Source organism: Anopheles stephensi, chromosome 2, assembly GCF_013141755.1.
Source record: "Anopheles stephensi strain Indian chromosome 2, UCI_ANSTEP_V1.0, whole genome shotgun sequence".
Taxonomy (NCBI): Eukaryota; Metazoa; Arthropoda; class Insecta; order Diptera; family Culicidae; genus Anopheles; species Anopheles stephensi.
The window spans coordinates 75418187-75434021 of record NC_050202.1 but is presented as its reverse complement, the minus strand read 5'-3'; the positions used below and the strand labels follow the sequence as shown (position 1 = coordinate 75434021).

General features: G+C 43.2%; 1 protein-coding gene across 7 annotated transcripts in view; it reads right to left on the bottom strand.

The window, feature by feature from the left end:
* Positions 1-15835, bottom strand: part of LOC118507654 (protein tweety-2-like) — a 42774-nt gene that overhangs the window by 7080 nt on the left and 19859 nt on the right. For 4 of the 7 annotated variants that reach the window (XM_036046425.1, XM_036046427.1, XM_036046429.1 and 1 more), the window contains exons 3-8: positions 7730-8002; positions 6379-6603; positions 4049-4291; positions 1289-1686; positions 915-1214; positions 67-236 (exon numbers count right to left, since the gene is read on the bottom strand). In XM_036046425.1, the coding sequence (XP_035902318.1) occupies positions 110-236; positions 915-1214; positions 1289-1686; positions 4049-4291; positions 6379-6603; positions 7730-8002 (1566 nt within the window). In that variant the 3' untranslated portion in view covers positions 67-109. Of the gene's footprint in view, positions 1-66; positions 237-914; positions 1215-1288; positions 1687-4048; positions 4292-6378; positions 6604-7729; positions 8003-15835 lie in introns of those variants that run through there. The other 3 variants (XM_036046430.1, XM_036046423.1, XM_036046424.1) reach the window with 3 other exon arrangements.

Sequence of the window (15835 nt, the reverse complement as noted above, 5' to 3'; positions counted from 1 at the left end):
ACGAATGAGTGTGGGGCGGTAAAGAAGAAGAAAAAAAGGCAACTATGCAGCGAAACCGATGCTTACCTAGCTTATTGCTGCCTGCAGACATATTGCAGGCAGGCGATTCTCAGTAGAAATCGTTCGATTCGAGCGTTTTGCACTGTTTACTTAGGGTGGCGTATTTGCCATTATTCGGTCCCATCATCGGTGCGTGTTGCGACGGTAGCCGCCCGAGAGTGTGATGCCCAGATGCTCTGTAAAGTAACACGGAACGTAATTAGTATTGCTGTGGACCAACGGCCACGCTCTAAAGCAAATATTCTACACATTATGCAAAGAACAACCGTCCGGCCACTATACTTAAGATAACCAGAGTTCATAATTGGGAACAAGCGAGGGCTTTAGGAAAACAAAGAAAGTGCTTGATGTACAAAACATCCTATGAATTTGCGGTGCACATAAAAAACTTAAACCAATCATCTTAAACAAAAAGAGAGGGTAAAATCGGTTCAGTACATACAGTATATGGTAGCAAAAACGAGTATCAAAAAATTGAATGTTTATGATGCGATGGATTGTTTGTATGGTTCAATGTACATGAGCTGTAGACTATAAATGATGTGTAGAAGCAAAACTTAACTATCTAATTTCCGGTACGACTTATAATCATCATGTGCCAAATGCATTTTAACAATAGTTTTAATCCAAACACGTTGTGCGGTGCGTGTTTTGTTGCTGTACAAAGTTGCCTATGTCCTTGCAAATACAACGCTCCTTGGCATTGCTGCGCGCTCGCCTAGTATTCAACCCGATGCCGCTTGCAAAAATAACCAATCGCATAAATAAAATGGTTTAACAATTTCGAGTCCAACAAGACCAGTTGTTTTGTGTACAATAACTTAGGATAAAAAATAAGAACAAAGAAGCCATGCCTGTTGTTATCATGCACCACAACGTTATAATCTGGTGGCGGTGATTCATCGCCACTATAGGATGCAAACCCGCGCATTCCGTGGGTGGTGCCGTTTCGACCACTGGTCGGGATGAGGGTGCCGGTGCCCGCTCCGGCTCCGACCCCACCCGTCGATCCATTGCTCGTGGCGGTTTGTGCGTGCAGCAGCGTTCGATTGATCGTCATCGTGCCGGAAGCGATGATTGGTGCGGCCGGTGATGCGTTTGCACCCGCCGGAAATAGTGGAGTCGTTTCCGCCTTATCCTCGTAACCCGGACGCCTGTGGGAAGGAGTGTGAAACGTAGCGTTAGGTAAGAGAGTATTGCGAGAAACTCACCGCGACCGATTACTTACTTTTTCGTCAGATAAATCCATGTGTGCGAATCGACACAAACGAGCAAGCTTAAAATGGCTGCAGAAACTAAGCTGGCCAGCAGCATTAAGGTGAGTCCAAGCAGGCCACCCTCGCACAAGCTTCTGGTTGCATCCGCATAGTGTTCGGCCACGGTGCGACGATCCAGCATGACCGAGAGTGCCGTCAGCTGGCGCTTGCTGTCATCGAGCTCGCCGTTGATTTTGTTCACTTTCGAGCTGATCTGAATGCCCGGGTACAACTCCATACCGATGTTGTTCACCGTCTCCAGGGACTCTTTCGCGCGATCCACGTGTACTTTCGATTCGTTCAACCGCAACACATACCGATTGGTGCCAACGGTGCTGCAGTACGTGTACTGGACATCTTTTAGCTTTGGCTGCAAGCATATCGTGAAGCAGAAGGATATTTGATCAGTATTTCCCACTGTTTTTAAACCCACTATTTATCATAAAATAAAATAACTTAGAGCGTCTATTTGTCAACATTACTATTTCCTCGTTGCGATGGTACATCCCACTTTGATAATGGTACTTTATAAGAAGCTTCAAGACTGTTGTCCACCAAAGCTCAAGGCAGTTTTGTGGCTATCATCAAGAGCGGCTCTTGGGTTTATCGCTCACATTAACCATCCCAGCTTATAAAGAGGTCTGCAGCAAAACATTACAACTCTACGAATTATTAAGCACCAAACATTAAGTAAAAGCGCCAGCCTCCGGAGATCTTAATTACTCATTCAAAGTGAAATGAAAGGCATGATAACCATTGCTCATTTGTCAACAAAAGAGTTCATTTTTATGACTCGTGAAGCATAGTGTAAGTGTCAGAGTTCTTGTATTTTCTGTAGACCATAACCAAGGAACTCATTGGTAACATAATCGCAATATTACTTGTTGCTATGGGTACACAACCGGGCCAATAGTTCACCAGTGAATAAAATAAGCACAAGTCCGCAAAAGTTTAACACCAGAGTGTTGTAACACTAAATCAGACAAGCCGGAAGCTGCATTAGGTAACTTTCATGCTCCTTCCATTTCCCCAGTTCCGTTCTGTTTGAAGGAAAATAAAAGCAAGAAATCGTTACAATTCTCAACCCAACAGAATCCAACTCACTGCGAGAAGGACTTTATTCACACAAGAATTCGAACTTCCCATTGCCGCCTTCTTGACCACCATCATCCAGCATATGGCCGGGAGTACAAAAGCGCGCCCCGTTGTACAGCACAATCCACCTACAACGGCACCCGGCAAGGACGCGTGTTCCAGGTTCACGGAGCACAGTTGGTTGGTTCTGGTGGCGAGTTTGCATTCCGGCAACTCAATCTCGTCCCTCTTTCAACTTTATTATCCAATTAATGTTGAGATATGACATAATGGAGATAATTTTATATCTTGTTTATCTTTCTCCCGCCGCTATCGCGGAGAAGCAATTTTTCGTTACAAATTTTACCGACCGAGAGCGGAAGGAATTGGGAGAAAACCAACCATCTTCACGCACTTTACCCGAGTTTTTTTTTCTTTGAACGAGCTTTGGTGTGCGCACTCTGGTCGGGTGATAAACTGTTTCGAGAACCTTGAAGAAAGTTTTTGAACTGCTAATTGTGGGTGATGGGAGCCAGTTCCAAAGCATTTCTATTGTTGTGCTTCAACGGTAACGATATTGGACAAGTATCACAACTGGTGTAAATTAGTTTGAGAGTATATGCTGGTTTAATGCAACTACGTGAAGAAATTTAAGTAAAAAAAGAAACTAAAGGATTATGTTCCAAAGCAAGCTTTACACCATTCTGCTGAATAAACAATTTCCCTTTAGAGCAGTCGTTTCTTTGGCAATTCAAACGGGAGAAAAAAATCGAGCAATTGAATTATGCCTGCCATGTAAGAGTGAACACGATATGTAGCTGCTTGTCGCAAACCTAGCATGTGTAAGAACAAATCTGAATAATTATTCGACGCTTGCTTCATTCCACATCGGACAAGGGCTAGAAACATTTTCCTGCATTGCTATTGCGTTTCAAAATTCTTGAAATCCTACAAAACCAGCAGGATGCGAGGGAACTAACCATAGACCACGCACACACACACACGCGACCATACCTACAGGGGTAGATTTCATGAATGGTAACTACATAGGCACCAACAAATGCAGGAAAAACGATTCCAGCCCTAGACAAAACCGAAAAGCGGTAGGGGGGAGAAGAAGAGTTGAATGAACGGTAAAGAACGTCATCTACTCAAGTGTTGCAATACATGCCTAGCCGTTCTGTTTCATATATGCGCCTTCTTATGAATGCAATGATGCATCATGCAGTGGTAGAACATTACAGGATGTGTATATAGGCAAAGCAACATCGTTGACTGCAATAATGAAAACGCGAATGGCACTTTTGGCAGCAAAAGCCCAAAAGAGTGCAAATTAATGGTATACATTAGAGCGTAACAGTTATACCGGCAGATTTTTTGCTTGTTACAGGGAAAAAAGATGTAGAAGATCTCCAGAACAGAGAGAAATAGAGGGAGAAAGGCATGGAAAAGCATATAGACATGCTAGTTCTCCATCGAGGCCAACACATTATTTCTGCATGTTAATCTCACGGGAAACACTGGTTGTAACACGTTCCTTCCCTTTAGTCAACTATTTTTATCCCTTTTAAAAACTTCGCTGCGTCCCCGGACGCAAGAATGGTTTCGAACAACTTCGCTATCGAGCACTAGGTTGCATTATCGATTCGAGGGCTTACATGGCTGCATATGAAGTCGTTCGGTTTCATGCAGAAGTCACCCAGGGCGACGGCACTCGCCAAGTAGATGCCGGACAGCAGCCAGCACACGGTGACGGCTAGCAGCCCGCAAACGCTGAAGAAGATCAGGGCGCAACGGGAACTTCGCGTCGCACCAATCATCAGGATGATGCACAACAGCAACAGGAAGGTAAGAAAGCCGAGCGTAATGGGCCACCGTAGCTCCTCGTAAAACTCGTACGTCTGCGAAGGGAAAAGAAAGGAGGAGAGACATTATTTGTTTTACGCTCAAATTTTTTCACCATATTTATTTACTTTAAAATCATTTAATTCTGAACAGTATGCTGCAAAGAAAGTTAAAATACTCCACCCGTTCTACCGTTAGTATAAATAAAGCTAGTATTAGTTTAATAAAATGAAAATCACTAAAGGCAAAATTCTGGAAACGAATCCCGAAAGAAAAAACAAAACTCCAAGAACAAAAGAAAAGAAAAAAAAAACATCCGCCTGCGGCTATTCAGGAAACTTTTATCAAATTTTTCAACACCACTCAAAGAAGGAAGCACAATGCGCTGCCGAAGGCGAAAGATGGAAAAACCCAAGGGGCAGCAGGCACAGGTCTTCCATGAGGGAAGCTGCAAAACATTTTCTTACGTGCGGGGGCAACCTACACGGGAAAACTATTTTAATTATTAATTAGAAAACTTTCGCTGCACTACCTGTAAACTTTCCAAACGTACCATTCGTTCAAGTCGTTTTCAATTCTCGGTTCTCGGAAGCACTTGCTTCTTCTCGTCAAATTATCACCAGACCCAACCAAACAGGACAGGGAACACGGAAAGAGGAAAAAGCACATAAACAAACGGACCGAACGGTGAAGCAATTCATTTTCACATTTCTTTGTCTCAACGAAACACATCTCTTTGGAGAAAGATTTTCGAAAACTCTATTAAATCTGGCACAACATAAAACCATTTCGGGCATTTTCTCACTGTGATATCGAATAAGAGAAAAGGAAGTAGAATGTTTTTTTTTGCCTTGAAAAGTCCGGAAGTGAAAAATCGAACGAAAAGGCATGACAGGCAAAAATCAATAAGGTTTTTTATGCCACCGGGGTGCCACCGTATGGCTAGATTGGGACCAATTTGGTTTCATAAGTGTGATACATTATATACAGCCTCTAGTTAGTAAAAATTCCAATATCGAGCGCTCGGCTATCAACATAAAACCCGTCTCTCCGGATACTGTGCTCCGTGCCTTGTTGGGCGCGTGAATATCTGTGAGCTTCGTGACACACAAATGTCATTCAAAAAAGTGTCAACCGCTGAGTGTTTTATGATAAACCAAACGAAAAAAAAAATGAAAGGAAACATAAAAACACATCTTTCATCAAAACTGTTTCTCATCCAATCGTTCATACCATTATGCGACGAAGGCACCACTTCTCGGCCCGGAGAACAGAGCGAAACCACTGGCCCATACCTTCAAACCTACGGGATCGGCGCGCTCGCGCCTGGAATTTAGCAACAAAACACTGGTGGCGTTGAGGCGTAAATTTTTCATCTTCTGGGAAAGCTTTTGTTTTTCCCTAGTCGTTGTTGTTGTTGTTGGGGGCCTACAAAACCGAGCCTGGGACAACTACTATATCGAGCCTACCAACACAGTGCAATCTGCAAAAGCTAACCTTTTGCACACAAAATATTACATCAACCAAAGTGTTTAAGCTTAAGGTAGAACTTTTACTGTAATTCCTGTTTTTTGTTTGGAATTCTAATGAAAATAAAGTTTCTTCCAAAAGGGGTTTCATTAATTTTTGAAGAGTTATAAAATATTTCCATTAACTGTATTCTGACGAGTTACCGGCGGGAGAACATTTTTCATTTACTGACCCAAAAACTAGGTCAACCGGATGAGCAAACCGAAAATGCAAGTATGATGCAAACCAAATCAACATGAGATGATATCGGATGCAGTGACTTCATGCCACCGTTGCATCGGTTAGCACATCTCAGCTTAAGTGCTGCTACATTCAAGTGGTAATATTGCATACGATTCGGGAAAGTTTGCGGCTGGAAATCTCAAGGCTCTACTGGATAAATTGCTCTTGGGTATTACGGGAGTGAGTATCTATTCTTAGTGGATATGCCGTCACATTCAATCATGCAGGCCCTCTACAGGTGATTTACATTCAAAATTAGCAAACCTATGATAAATAAGTAGTTAATTTATTCATTTTAATTTTTTTATTAAGAATTTCAGCCATTCTGCCATAATAATTGTTTTTGAAAACCTTATTAAACCCTTGACACAAATATTTATAATATACTTACATCCAGCAAACTTTTCAACGTGATGTCCGTATACGCAGGGCGCGTAAGATAGACGATCGTTTCCAGTGCATTGATCGCGAAGGTTGTATTGTCCTTGGCCATCTTAACCGTGTCGTGCAGCATGTAGAGGGCGGTTACATTCGGCCGATGGGGCGGTTGTTCGAAGATTTGCTCCAGCTCCGAAAGGACCACCTTCGATTTAAGGTTATGCTTAACCATTTCCGTCTGTAAAGGAACGCAGGGAATAAAAATGGGCGGACATTTATTAAAAATTATCGTAAGAAGTAGTAACCCCGAAGAGAGCAAAGCAACAGACACCGAAGGGCAACGTATGATAAGGGAGAAAAAGTAAAGTAAAGATACTACAACAAAAAAAGCAAAACAAACTGCTGGTACCTTGAACGATAGTAATGTTAATGCCCTCCGCACTTTATTTACTGAGGGTGAAACAGGGGCCAACAAACCCCAGCCCCAATGGTGAGTAATCCCTCTGATGCTACTGCCCGGATCTTAAATGGAGATCGGATGAGGATAAACGTCAGCAATAACAGCATGTACAAACTTGACGAACAATGGTCAAAGGTTAAAACAGTGTTTGGCGTGCTTCGATTTCGGGTTGGTTGGTGGGGGGTTTCATTTCAATTTAATGATAAGTGATTGCTGATACCAAACAATCGCGTTCAATCATTTCCACGATACTGTTGTACTGTTGTTTTGGACAATTTCCAACAGGTTGTTTTCACATAAAATATTCAGCTTCAGCTTGACTTCAGTTCCAGACGATACAAATCAAGAGTCTCACTGGAAAGTATTATGTCCGAATTTGCAATCACGTCACTCGCGACGAGGTAATTTATTGAAGAAAGATACAAAACGCCCCGAAAAGAAACCACCACCATATGCTAAATGCTGAAACGAAGTCAACCCACCAGCGGAGGGGCATCATATGCATGCCGTAGCCGCATTTGCAACCACACCATGACTAATGTTAAATGTAACGAAACCGGCACACTACACCGCGTTCGTTCTTGTGACAAATCTGGCACTATTTTACCAGTGCCTTGGGCAGTGTTGGTACGTACGTACGATCGATATAAATGAAGGGTATTATTTCAAACCGCACAACCTGCTTTCTTAGTGCTGGGCTTTGCAAAACCCGTTTTTAGTCATACTTTTCGTGTGACTTAAGCACGGTCTCTGCGATATTAGATTACGAAACATTCCTTTCAAGGTACAGATTTTCTTCAAAACGTCGAGAGCAACCGGCAACCATTCGGTATGCAAACCAAACCCATCCAATAGCGAAGACAAACCGTTTTCCAAAGCCCCAACAAGCAACTCAATCACTTACCTGATTTCGTACGTTCAGTATCAGCTGCTCGATCTTACGGCCCGAGCCGAAGATCTGCAGCACACCGTTATGCAGATCATCGTTGCCGTACAGACCGAGCCCGATGGCAGCACAGCAGATAATGGCAAAAAAGATCAGGGTGCACTTCTGGCAGCCGTGCGATTTGGGTTTGCGCGGTTTCCGATCGCAGCAGCGGGTCAGCAAATACAGCAGCAGAAACACGAGTGAGATGATCAGCAGGGCTGCTGGTATTGACGCCAGTATACCAAGGCTCTGTGAGGGAGACGAAAGAACAGAAAGGACATATAAATAAAATTAAGGGTTGATGTAAATAGCATATAAGATGATACCAGATGAACAGATTTAAAGCAATTAATTACAAAAAAAAAGAAATCAATTTTCATGACGCAATAAAAGTCGTACATTTACATTTACAGTTTACGTCTTCTTTTCAACTTGAAGCATGTCGCCCCAAGTTCCACACCAGTATTATGAAGCATGTAAGAGATTCCGGGGCGAAATCAATGCCTTTCCAACCACAGCTAAAATGGTTGAGCATGCTAACGAGCAATAAACTATGCAGAATTACATTTACCACCAGCGCTACACCACTACCCCAGGGACACACGCGTCCTGTGCTACACGTCAACAATTTCCAACAATCAGGCACAGCACACAGACGACACACGTCCGGCGGGGAGTACTGCGCGACGACGCTGATGGAACACGAATTTCCGTACGGTTGACCGGGTAGAACCAGTACCGCCGCCAGCCAGCAAGGCTAAATCTTCGTTCCTTCGGCACAACCGTCGTCGGTAGCATTGGTGGCAAAAAAGCAATCGAAGACGGCGTCCGTAATTCGTTGGGGAGCAAGAAGTGTACCAGAAGTGTAGCACCTAGCACTTGCACGACACGTTTGTGGTTCGGGGGATTAGGTTCGATGCACCTCATCATCGGTAGGCCAAATGGAGGAAAAAGCTGATGGCTTGGAGTGGGGCGAGCGACGCGAGCGAACTCTAGCCGCACCGTTCCATTCAATTGTTAGGCGTCTTGCGGTTCCTGTGCATCCAGGAACAGGAACCCACACTTTCATCATTTTTCTAGCCATACTTACAACCGGGCACCCCTTCTTTGCATGAATATGATGAGGACAAATCGGGACAAATTATTCATAAGCCTTCTGTGCAGCGATTGTGCCCGGTGTAACGAAGACACAGATTCTAGCGGCGCTGCACGATGACGGTTTATTTTCGTGTCATTTTCGCGACCAACTACTGGTACTACCGCACAGCTGGTACTGTTCCCGGTGTGACTTCCTCCAGTACCATTATTTACCGGAAGTAAGCGAATTGGTAAGCTTTTTATGTGTCTGATCAGTGCAGTTCATGCTAGAGAAGGACAAAAAAGAAATGCCACTGCCGCCCGCCGGAAGTCCATCAAAGCATTACGCTCCAGTTTTGACTGTTTTGGCTTTCCTGCTTAATTATTAAAGCTACAAAACAAATTCCTGCCTGTGCCACCCGGTCTTTGAAAGCAAAAGAAACATCGTCTTAAGCTCGTGCAGAATTCCCCCGGTTTCGGTGGTTCTTTTGGCTGGTTTTATGGCAGCAAAACATCCCCCGAATACCTTTTCGGACGGAAGTTTATCGATGCTAACGATGAGGCAGAAACCATAAAACTTTCATCATTTGCAAAGCCAGCAAAGCTTTTCCTTAAGCAGCCTAAGCATGCCCGCCGCCCCGTGTTAATGCCTTGCAAGCGCATACGGATAGGTTTAACCAGACTTCAAGCAACCCCCTAGCCCTCCACAAAACTTCTTCCAAATTTTGCGGAAGTAAAGAATATCGCACCCAACCGTTGTTGGTGACCCGAATATGCTTCGCTGAAAGCATGTGCTGCTACTTCCCCCGTGCACACTGCCCACACATACGTCACACCACACAGCAATGGGAAACCTTTAAAGCCAGACACACCGAGAAAGAAAAGCAAACGACACCGAAACACGGTGACGAAAGGCGAAACTTAATCCTTAGCTTCCTTAATTGAACTTTCCACTACTGGCAGCAATGCGGATTTGCTCTAGCGAACCGTCCTGCTGCTCCTTCTTGCTGTACCTTCTTGCCGATTCTGTCCAATTTTTGCGCTTTACTTGGTAGGTTGGCTGTGGGTCTAATTATACTTTAAACTAATGCTCTGGCACGCGATGTATTTTATGCCTTAATTTATGCACACATTTTTGTCCGCTACGGTACGGAGACCATTGGGCTGCTATTTCTTACTTATTATGGCCCACTGAAGCAGTTTCCTCAATGCTGGCGACAAACGGTCGCAAATTGAATAGAGATACAGCGGCACAAGAAATGGGAACGACGTGAATTGAGGTAAATTCCAGCTTGAGTATTGAGAGTTCTGTATGCAACACGTATCTCACAGTTACACAAACGAACTGGATGTTGGGATAATCGAGGATATATACACTGCTATGTGGATGGTGAGTACCGAACCGAACTCAAAATATGTTCATTCTAGGGTTACCTGTTGTTTGGACAAGCCGGCAAGACACGTTTGCTTATGGCTTCCATTAAGGATTCAATGACCTAATCAGCGAAAGCTTAAACCAAGGCACGAAAGCACGACGATTGGTCGATTAGGTCACAGGTTCTGAGGATACGGGGTGAAAACTCTCGTTTGTTTGATGAAATTCTTCGGCTCATTTCAACCCATCGTGGCGCTTCGCCAAATGCCGGTGTGGCGAGCATACGACCGGGAACGGTTGGGCGACAGAACAGAATGGTTGAAGAACGACCGGGAACCAAACTGCCCATCATGATGATAATAAAAAAGCTAATTGCATCGCAATCCGGAAGCAGGCCGGTGTCCCATTGAGATACGAGCGGAAATCACGTCTAGCACCAAATAAAGGTACGTAGGACGCCGGTTGGCTGAGCAGTAGGAAATTAATTATTAAACCGAAGAATAATTAGGGTAAAATATAATTATGCCATTCGCTTCCCTGCCATCGACTCGTTTGAAACTAGGCATTATCGGATGACGACTTTGTCAATCGTTTGTCCATGTAAGGGTCCCATTCGTACATACATAACATACAGACACAGGGAACAGGAACATTCAATGAACATGCATTAATATGTACACGATACGGACACGGGCAGGAGATTCCATCGGCTGGGTTTGTGATAGCGCACATAATTAGTTGCAGCATTCGTTGCCGCCTTCAGACCACAGTTTTGCACGAAGAAAGGCTGGATAAGTAAAGCCTGGGAAGTCATTTGAAACTGAATATGCTCTGTAATGAAGCTTTTGTTCTTGCTTTGCAGCATGCAGTTCCACAATGAAACATGTCAGTGCATGTGTGAGGATCGATATATACCGGATCGCGATGGCACCGCGCTGTGGAGGAGGTGAATCCGCGGCTAGAGAAATCGAAAAGGATGTAGGAAATGAACCGGAAGCAGTCGACAGAGCATCGACAAACAGCAACCAACCCGAAGTACAACTTTGAACGATTCATCAACCTGCCCCACATGCAGTCCACAAACGAAGTGGATGGGCAAAGAAGGAACACAAATTAAAAAAGATTTCCCCTGTAGATTACAGCGCAAAGAACAAAGCCCGGCGGGCTGCAAGCGAACGCAAATACTATCCTTGCTAGCGGATACTTTTTCCAATGTCCTGATATGTCGTAAACCAATAGAAGTGGCTGGGGTGCTTGCTTGTTCCATATGCGCATATGGTCGCACATTATATCCGCGTGCCATATTCTATTACCGCCACAGTGCAGACTTCGATAAAAGTTACAAAGCATTGCTGCGATAGGTGTGTGTGTGTGTGGCAGAGCACCGGTGACCAGGGGTATCAAAAGGATGTACAAAAAGGAGTCTAGATGAGGCTGGAGTGTGTACTACTATTTGCTTCCTCGACGCACTCCGGTGCACTAAAACATGGCCAACGGTGTGCAGTTTATTTATAGTAAAGTGTCTGTTTTCCCGCCGGGATGCAGATCCTTGGGCATGAGAGGCAGGAAGCGCAGATTCAACGCGGTGCAATCTCTCATTGACCAGCAAACGCCGCTTGCTACATTTGAATGGGTTTTGTTACACTCTGCAGACGTTCCTCTAAGTTTTTTTTTCTCCCATTTTTGCTGTTGTAGCTGTGCGCTACAAGCATTATGAATGGAAAAGTGCATTTCCCTCGTTAATTGGCTTTTTCCTCTTTGTGTAGATAGAATGCCGACTGAAATAAAAAAAAAACTTCACAAACACTCGAAAAACAAATCCAGGAAAGACTGCTCCCATTTTCCTTTCAAAACTCTCTTCAGTAAGAAGCAAAAAAAAGCAATTCTATAAATATATGGCGAGTTTTTAAGTATCTGTCACCGGTTAAAGGAATCAGAACATAAAATCACCCAAAGAAATAGTTAAGAATTAACACATAAATTACTGTCCTAATGTTGGCTTCATGAATGTGCTGTGTATATAATGCAGTGCAGTAAGCAGTTTGTAAGCAGTGTTAGGTTGGTTTTATCAAAATAAGGTCAGTGCCCTTTAAAGTCCTACCAGGTTTTCTACCAAATAAAACATCCTGACGTGGGGGTTGGGGGACGACATAATTCCCCAAAAAACTCTAAAAAACTTAAACAATCAATAAAATTATAAAAGAACTAAGCGCAATCATTGAAGACAAATTTAAAGATTTGATTGCGGAATTTTTGGCTCCATTCATTTATGAGCAACTGGGATGAGTCATACAACCGCTGAGCTCATATTTTATTGCATGATTCATATGCTTTTCACCCATCGTGATTCATCTTGTATCCGCAACAACAGGCATGTGAATCTCGTCATAATGCAATATATTTAAACAGGTAGTAGCTTTATTTAACTTTAAAACATAACAAACAAGGAACATACCTCCCAATCAACAAGTCGTGAAAAAAATGGTCCTATCAGAGTCAGTTCACTTCATTCAAACGTTTCAAATAGCTATCAAACGAAGGTGAGCGTCCAACGGCGATGGCGGCGGTTGGGACAAAAGGAAGACAAAATGTCAAATCAAAATTATCCGACATTTATTTTTGTGACAGACTAACGAACTCAACAGTTGTGTTATTTTTGCGCCAATGTTAACCGCAACGAGACCCGTGTCTCCGCCCGTCTGGTGTGCAAAAACACGTCAATGGTGTTGTTGAGCACCTTCATGCTGTTTCGTATGGTGGTGTTAAATTTGTGCCGTTTTTTCCAATCTCTTATGCAAAACGGACATTCTCTATTGAAGTGCAAATGTATTGTGTTTAAATGATAAGACGATTGCTTAAGTTGAAAATCAAAAGAATAAAAAAGTTCTATTTGCATTTATAGTTACGATCAATTTAAATGTTACGAAACATTCTAATCAACGTTACACACCACGACGCTGTTTATCTTCGCTTATGACGGAACACAAACTTTGCTGCGGCGAGCTCTATCCATCACGCGTACCTCACGTTGACAGCTCTCGCTCAAATTCTGCATAATCGTTTGGCCGAACGAAGGGAGCCTTACCAGGGCACATGCTGTTTGAAATTTTCCACCAACGGTAGTAGCACTGTGGCTACAAAAATAAACACTCACAACCACCGCATGCTGAGCAAAAAAAAAAAAAAACACCGTACTCGGCCGAGGAAAAGCAACGAAAACACACCAATCCATGAAAATGTGTTTATCAGCTGTTTGAACTCGGTAAATACTTGATGAAGGCAAATAGCAAAACTCATTTGATGGATTTGATTCAAATCAATTCCATATGCACGGGCAGCAAATGGTGGCTTCGGCGGTGATGCTTGTGGTTGTTGTTGAGTGTTTCGTTTTCGTTTTTCTGCTTGGTGAAATGTTTGAAAACAAAATTAGACCCATCGGGAAGGGCGGCCCACCGCGGTCTGAAGAACCCGAGGATGACGGAGAACGTCCGTCGATCAGTTATGATACTATCAATTATCGGGGTAAAATGAAACTATCCGTGGAACGGACAGTGGATTGGCGTTGAACTCAACCACGTTTGACACGACCACAATGCACATACAGTATAAGGATACCAGGCCGAGCGTATTCAATGTTTGGAGGTAATATTTTTAAACCATGCTTTGTTAACATTTTACCAAACTTCATGAAAGGGAATGTAAACACTCTTACCGACCACCGGCAAACCGAATCTCTGACCTTTCGCAAACTTTTTTTTGCCGAGGGGATACTTTCAAAACTTTCGAAGCAATCAATTTGATTTTTAAGAGCATGTTTTAACGGCATTATTCTAAATTGCAAAAGAAAACACAAACAAATCCACTGAGAGCACTTCTTGCACCATTATTAAAATGGAGTAATCCGATCCGAATATTTACTCAATCGGCAATCATGGAAGCTTATTTAATAATCAAACCGACAGCTAGCTATTCGTTGTGCTAAAACTGCTGCACCCCCCGGGATAGGAACAGCACGAAAACATGGACAAACAGAATGAAATGGTAAAGCAACTGAAATGAATAGTACCTCCGGATGGTTTTGTGCTCACTAACCTATCCTATTCCCATTTATGTAGGGAGCAATGGCAAAGATTTGATGACTATGAGAAGCATCGAAAGCATGTTGTTAGTAAGGCTGCAAAAATAGGGATGTCCAGTGTATGTATTGTAGGCACGAAACCCCGTATTGTTTTTAGATTTAAAATGCTCTCGAAAATTAATCGCCACCAAAAGTTGTATGGTGCCGTTTCTATAATTGGAAAGCTTGTTGACCGTTCCTGTTATTATAAGTTAATTGTGATCAATATCAGTTTGCTGTAGAATCCTAAACCTGACTAAGAAAATTTACAAAAAAAGCCTTTGAACATTACGCTTTGCTTAAGTGTGCAATAATTCCTTTCCCCGATTAGGCCCAACGGTAAGCGTGCACGTTACGTGATTAATCAAACCATCTCGACTTTCCCGGAATGTACCACTCGAGTGTCTCATTCTTCAATCACCTTTATTTAAAGGCCAATGATCAATCACCAGCTGGGGCAAGAAAGTCCAGAGCGGTAATGTTCTTGCCGGCCCCCGTCCGTTACTGACCCGCTCCAGGCCAGCTTCCGGTGCTTATGTAATTCAATTTTCCTCCAGATTGGATTCGGCTCAGAAATGGACACGAAATGTACTGTTCACTCTGGAGAGTTCGCACGGTGACCTTACCGGGGGCCCAGTTCTGCGCTTCAATTTATCACATCAAGACATCCTCCTACACCGGACGAACGAGTGTCTGATAGGAACAATGTACAAAAAGAAAGTGTGTGTGTGCCGACCTTCTTTTACACTGGACGGGGCAAGTAATTCTGGTACGAGAAGTTTGAGTAAATTTGACAAATTGTTCCTGGATTGGGTTCCTGGGCTTTGAGTTCTTTTATAATTTAAATCGATTACCATTTTTTTTCTTCTACACGATATCGATTCCCACCGAAAAGGATACGAGAAACCCGAGAAAAGTGGATGATTACTTCTAAATGTTAAATCAATTTACAGAATTAAGAAATATCCAACGGCACGGAAATGAGATGGCAACGAGCAATTCTTGTCCAACTGCTCAAGGAATTAATTTACTAGGGCACAATCAGGGCGCCCGTTTCTGGCATTTCCACGAATGCAGTTACATTTGTTGCTGTCGGTTCTGGTTTTTCGCGAGACGAATTTCGCTCCTCCTTCGTCTTTCGGGTTCAGCATAGATAGCTGTAAAAAGAACGGCAGAGCGTGTATTACTTCCTGTGCTGGAATTGTAGTTTCCGTCGTTCATGATGGTTCTACTGCTTGAGAATAAATTATCTACCGATCGGCGGAGTGTAACCTTTCATTTCGCTTCATTTGCCAGTAGCATTCCAATCACCTCAATCATATGCAACGTTGAGCGGCGCAGTATAAATGGCAAGGCATTTAATTGGACAAGGTATAATTTCCATAAACGAGCAAAGGACATTTGTTTCAATTGGGGTAATAGAATACTGTGACACCGAGCAGCGAATTCTGCAATAAAATTCAAATAATTTAACTGCTGCCCAATCAATCAAACCTTCAAGCGCCTGACGGAA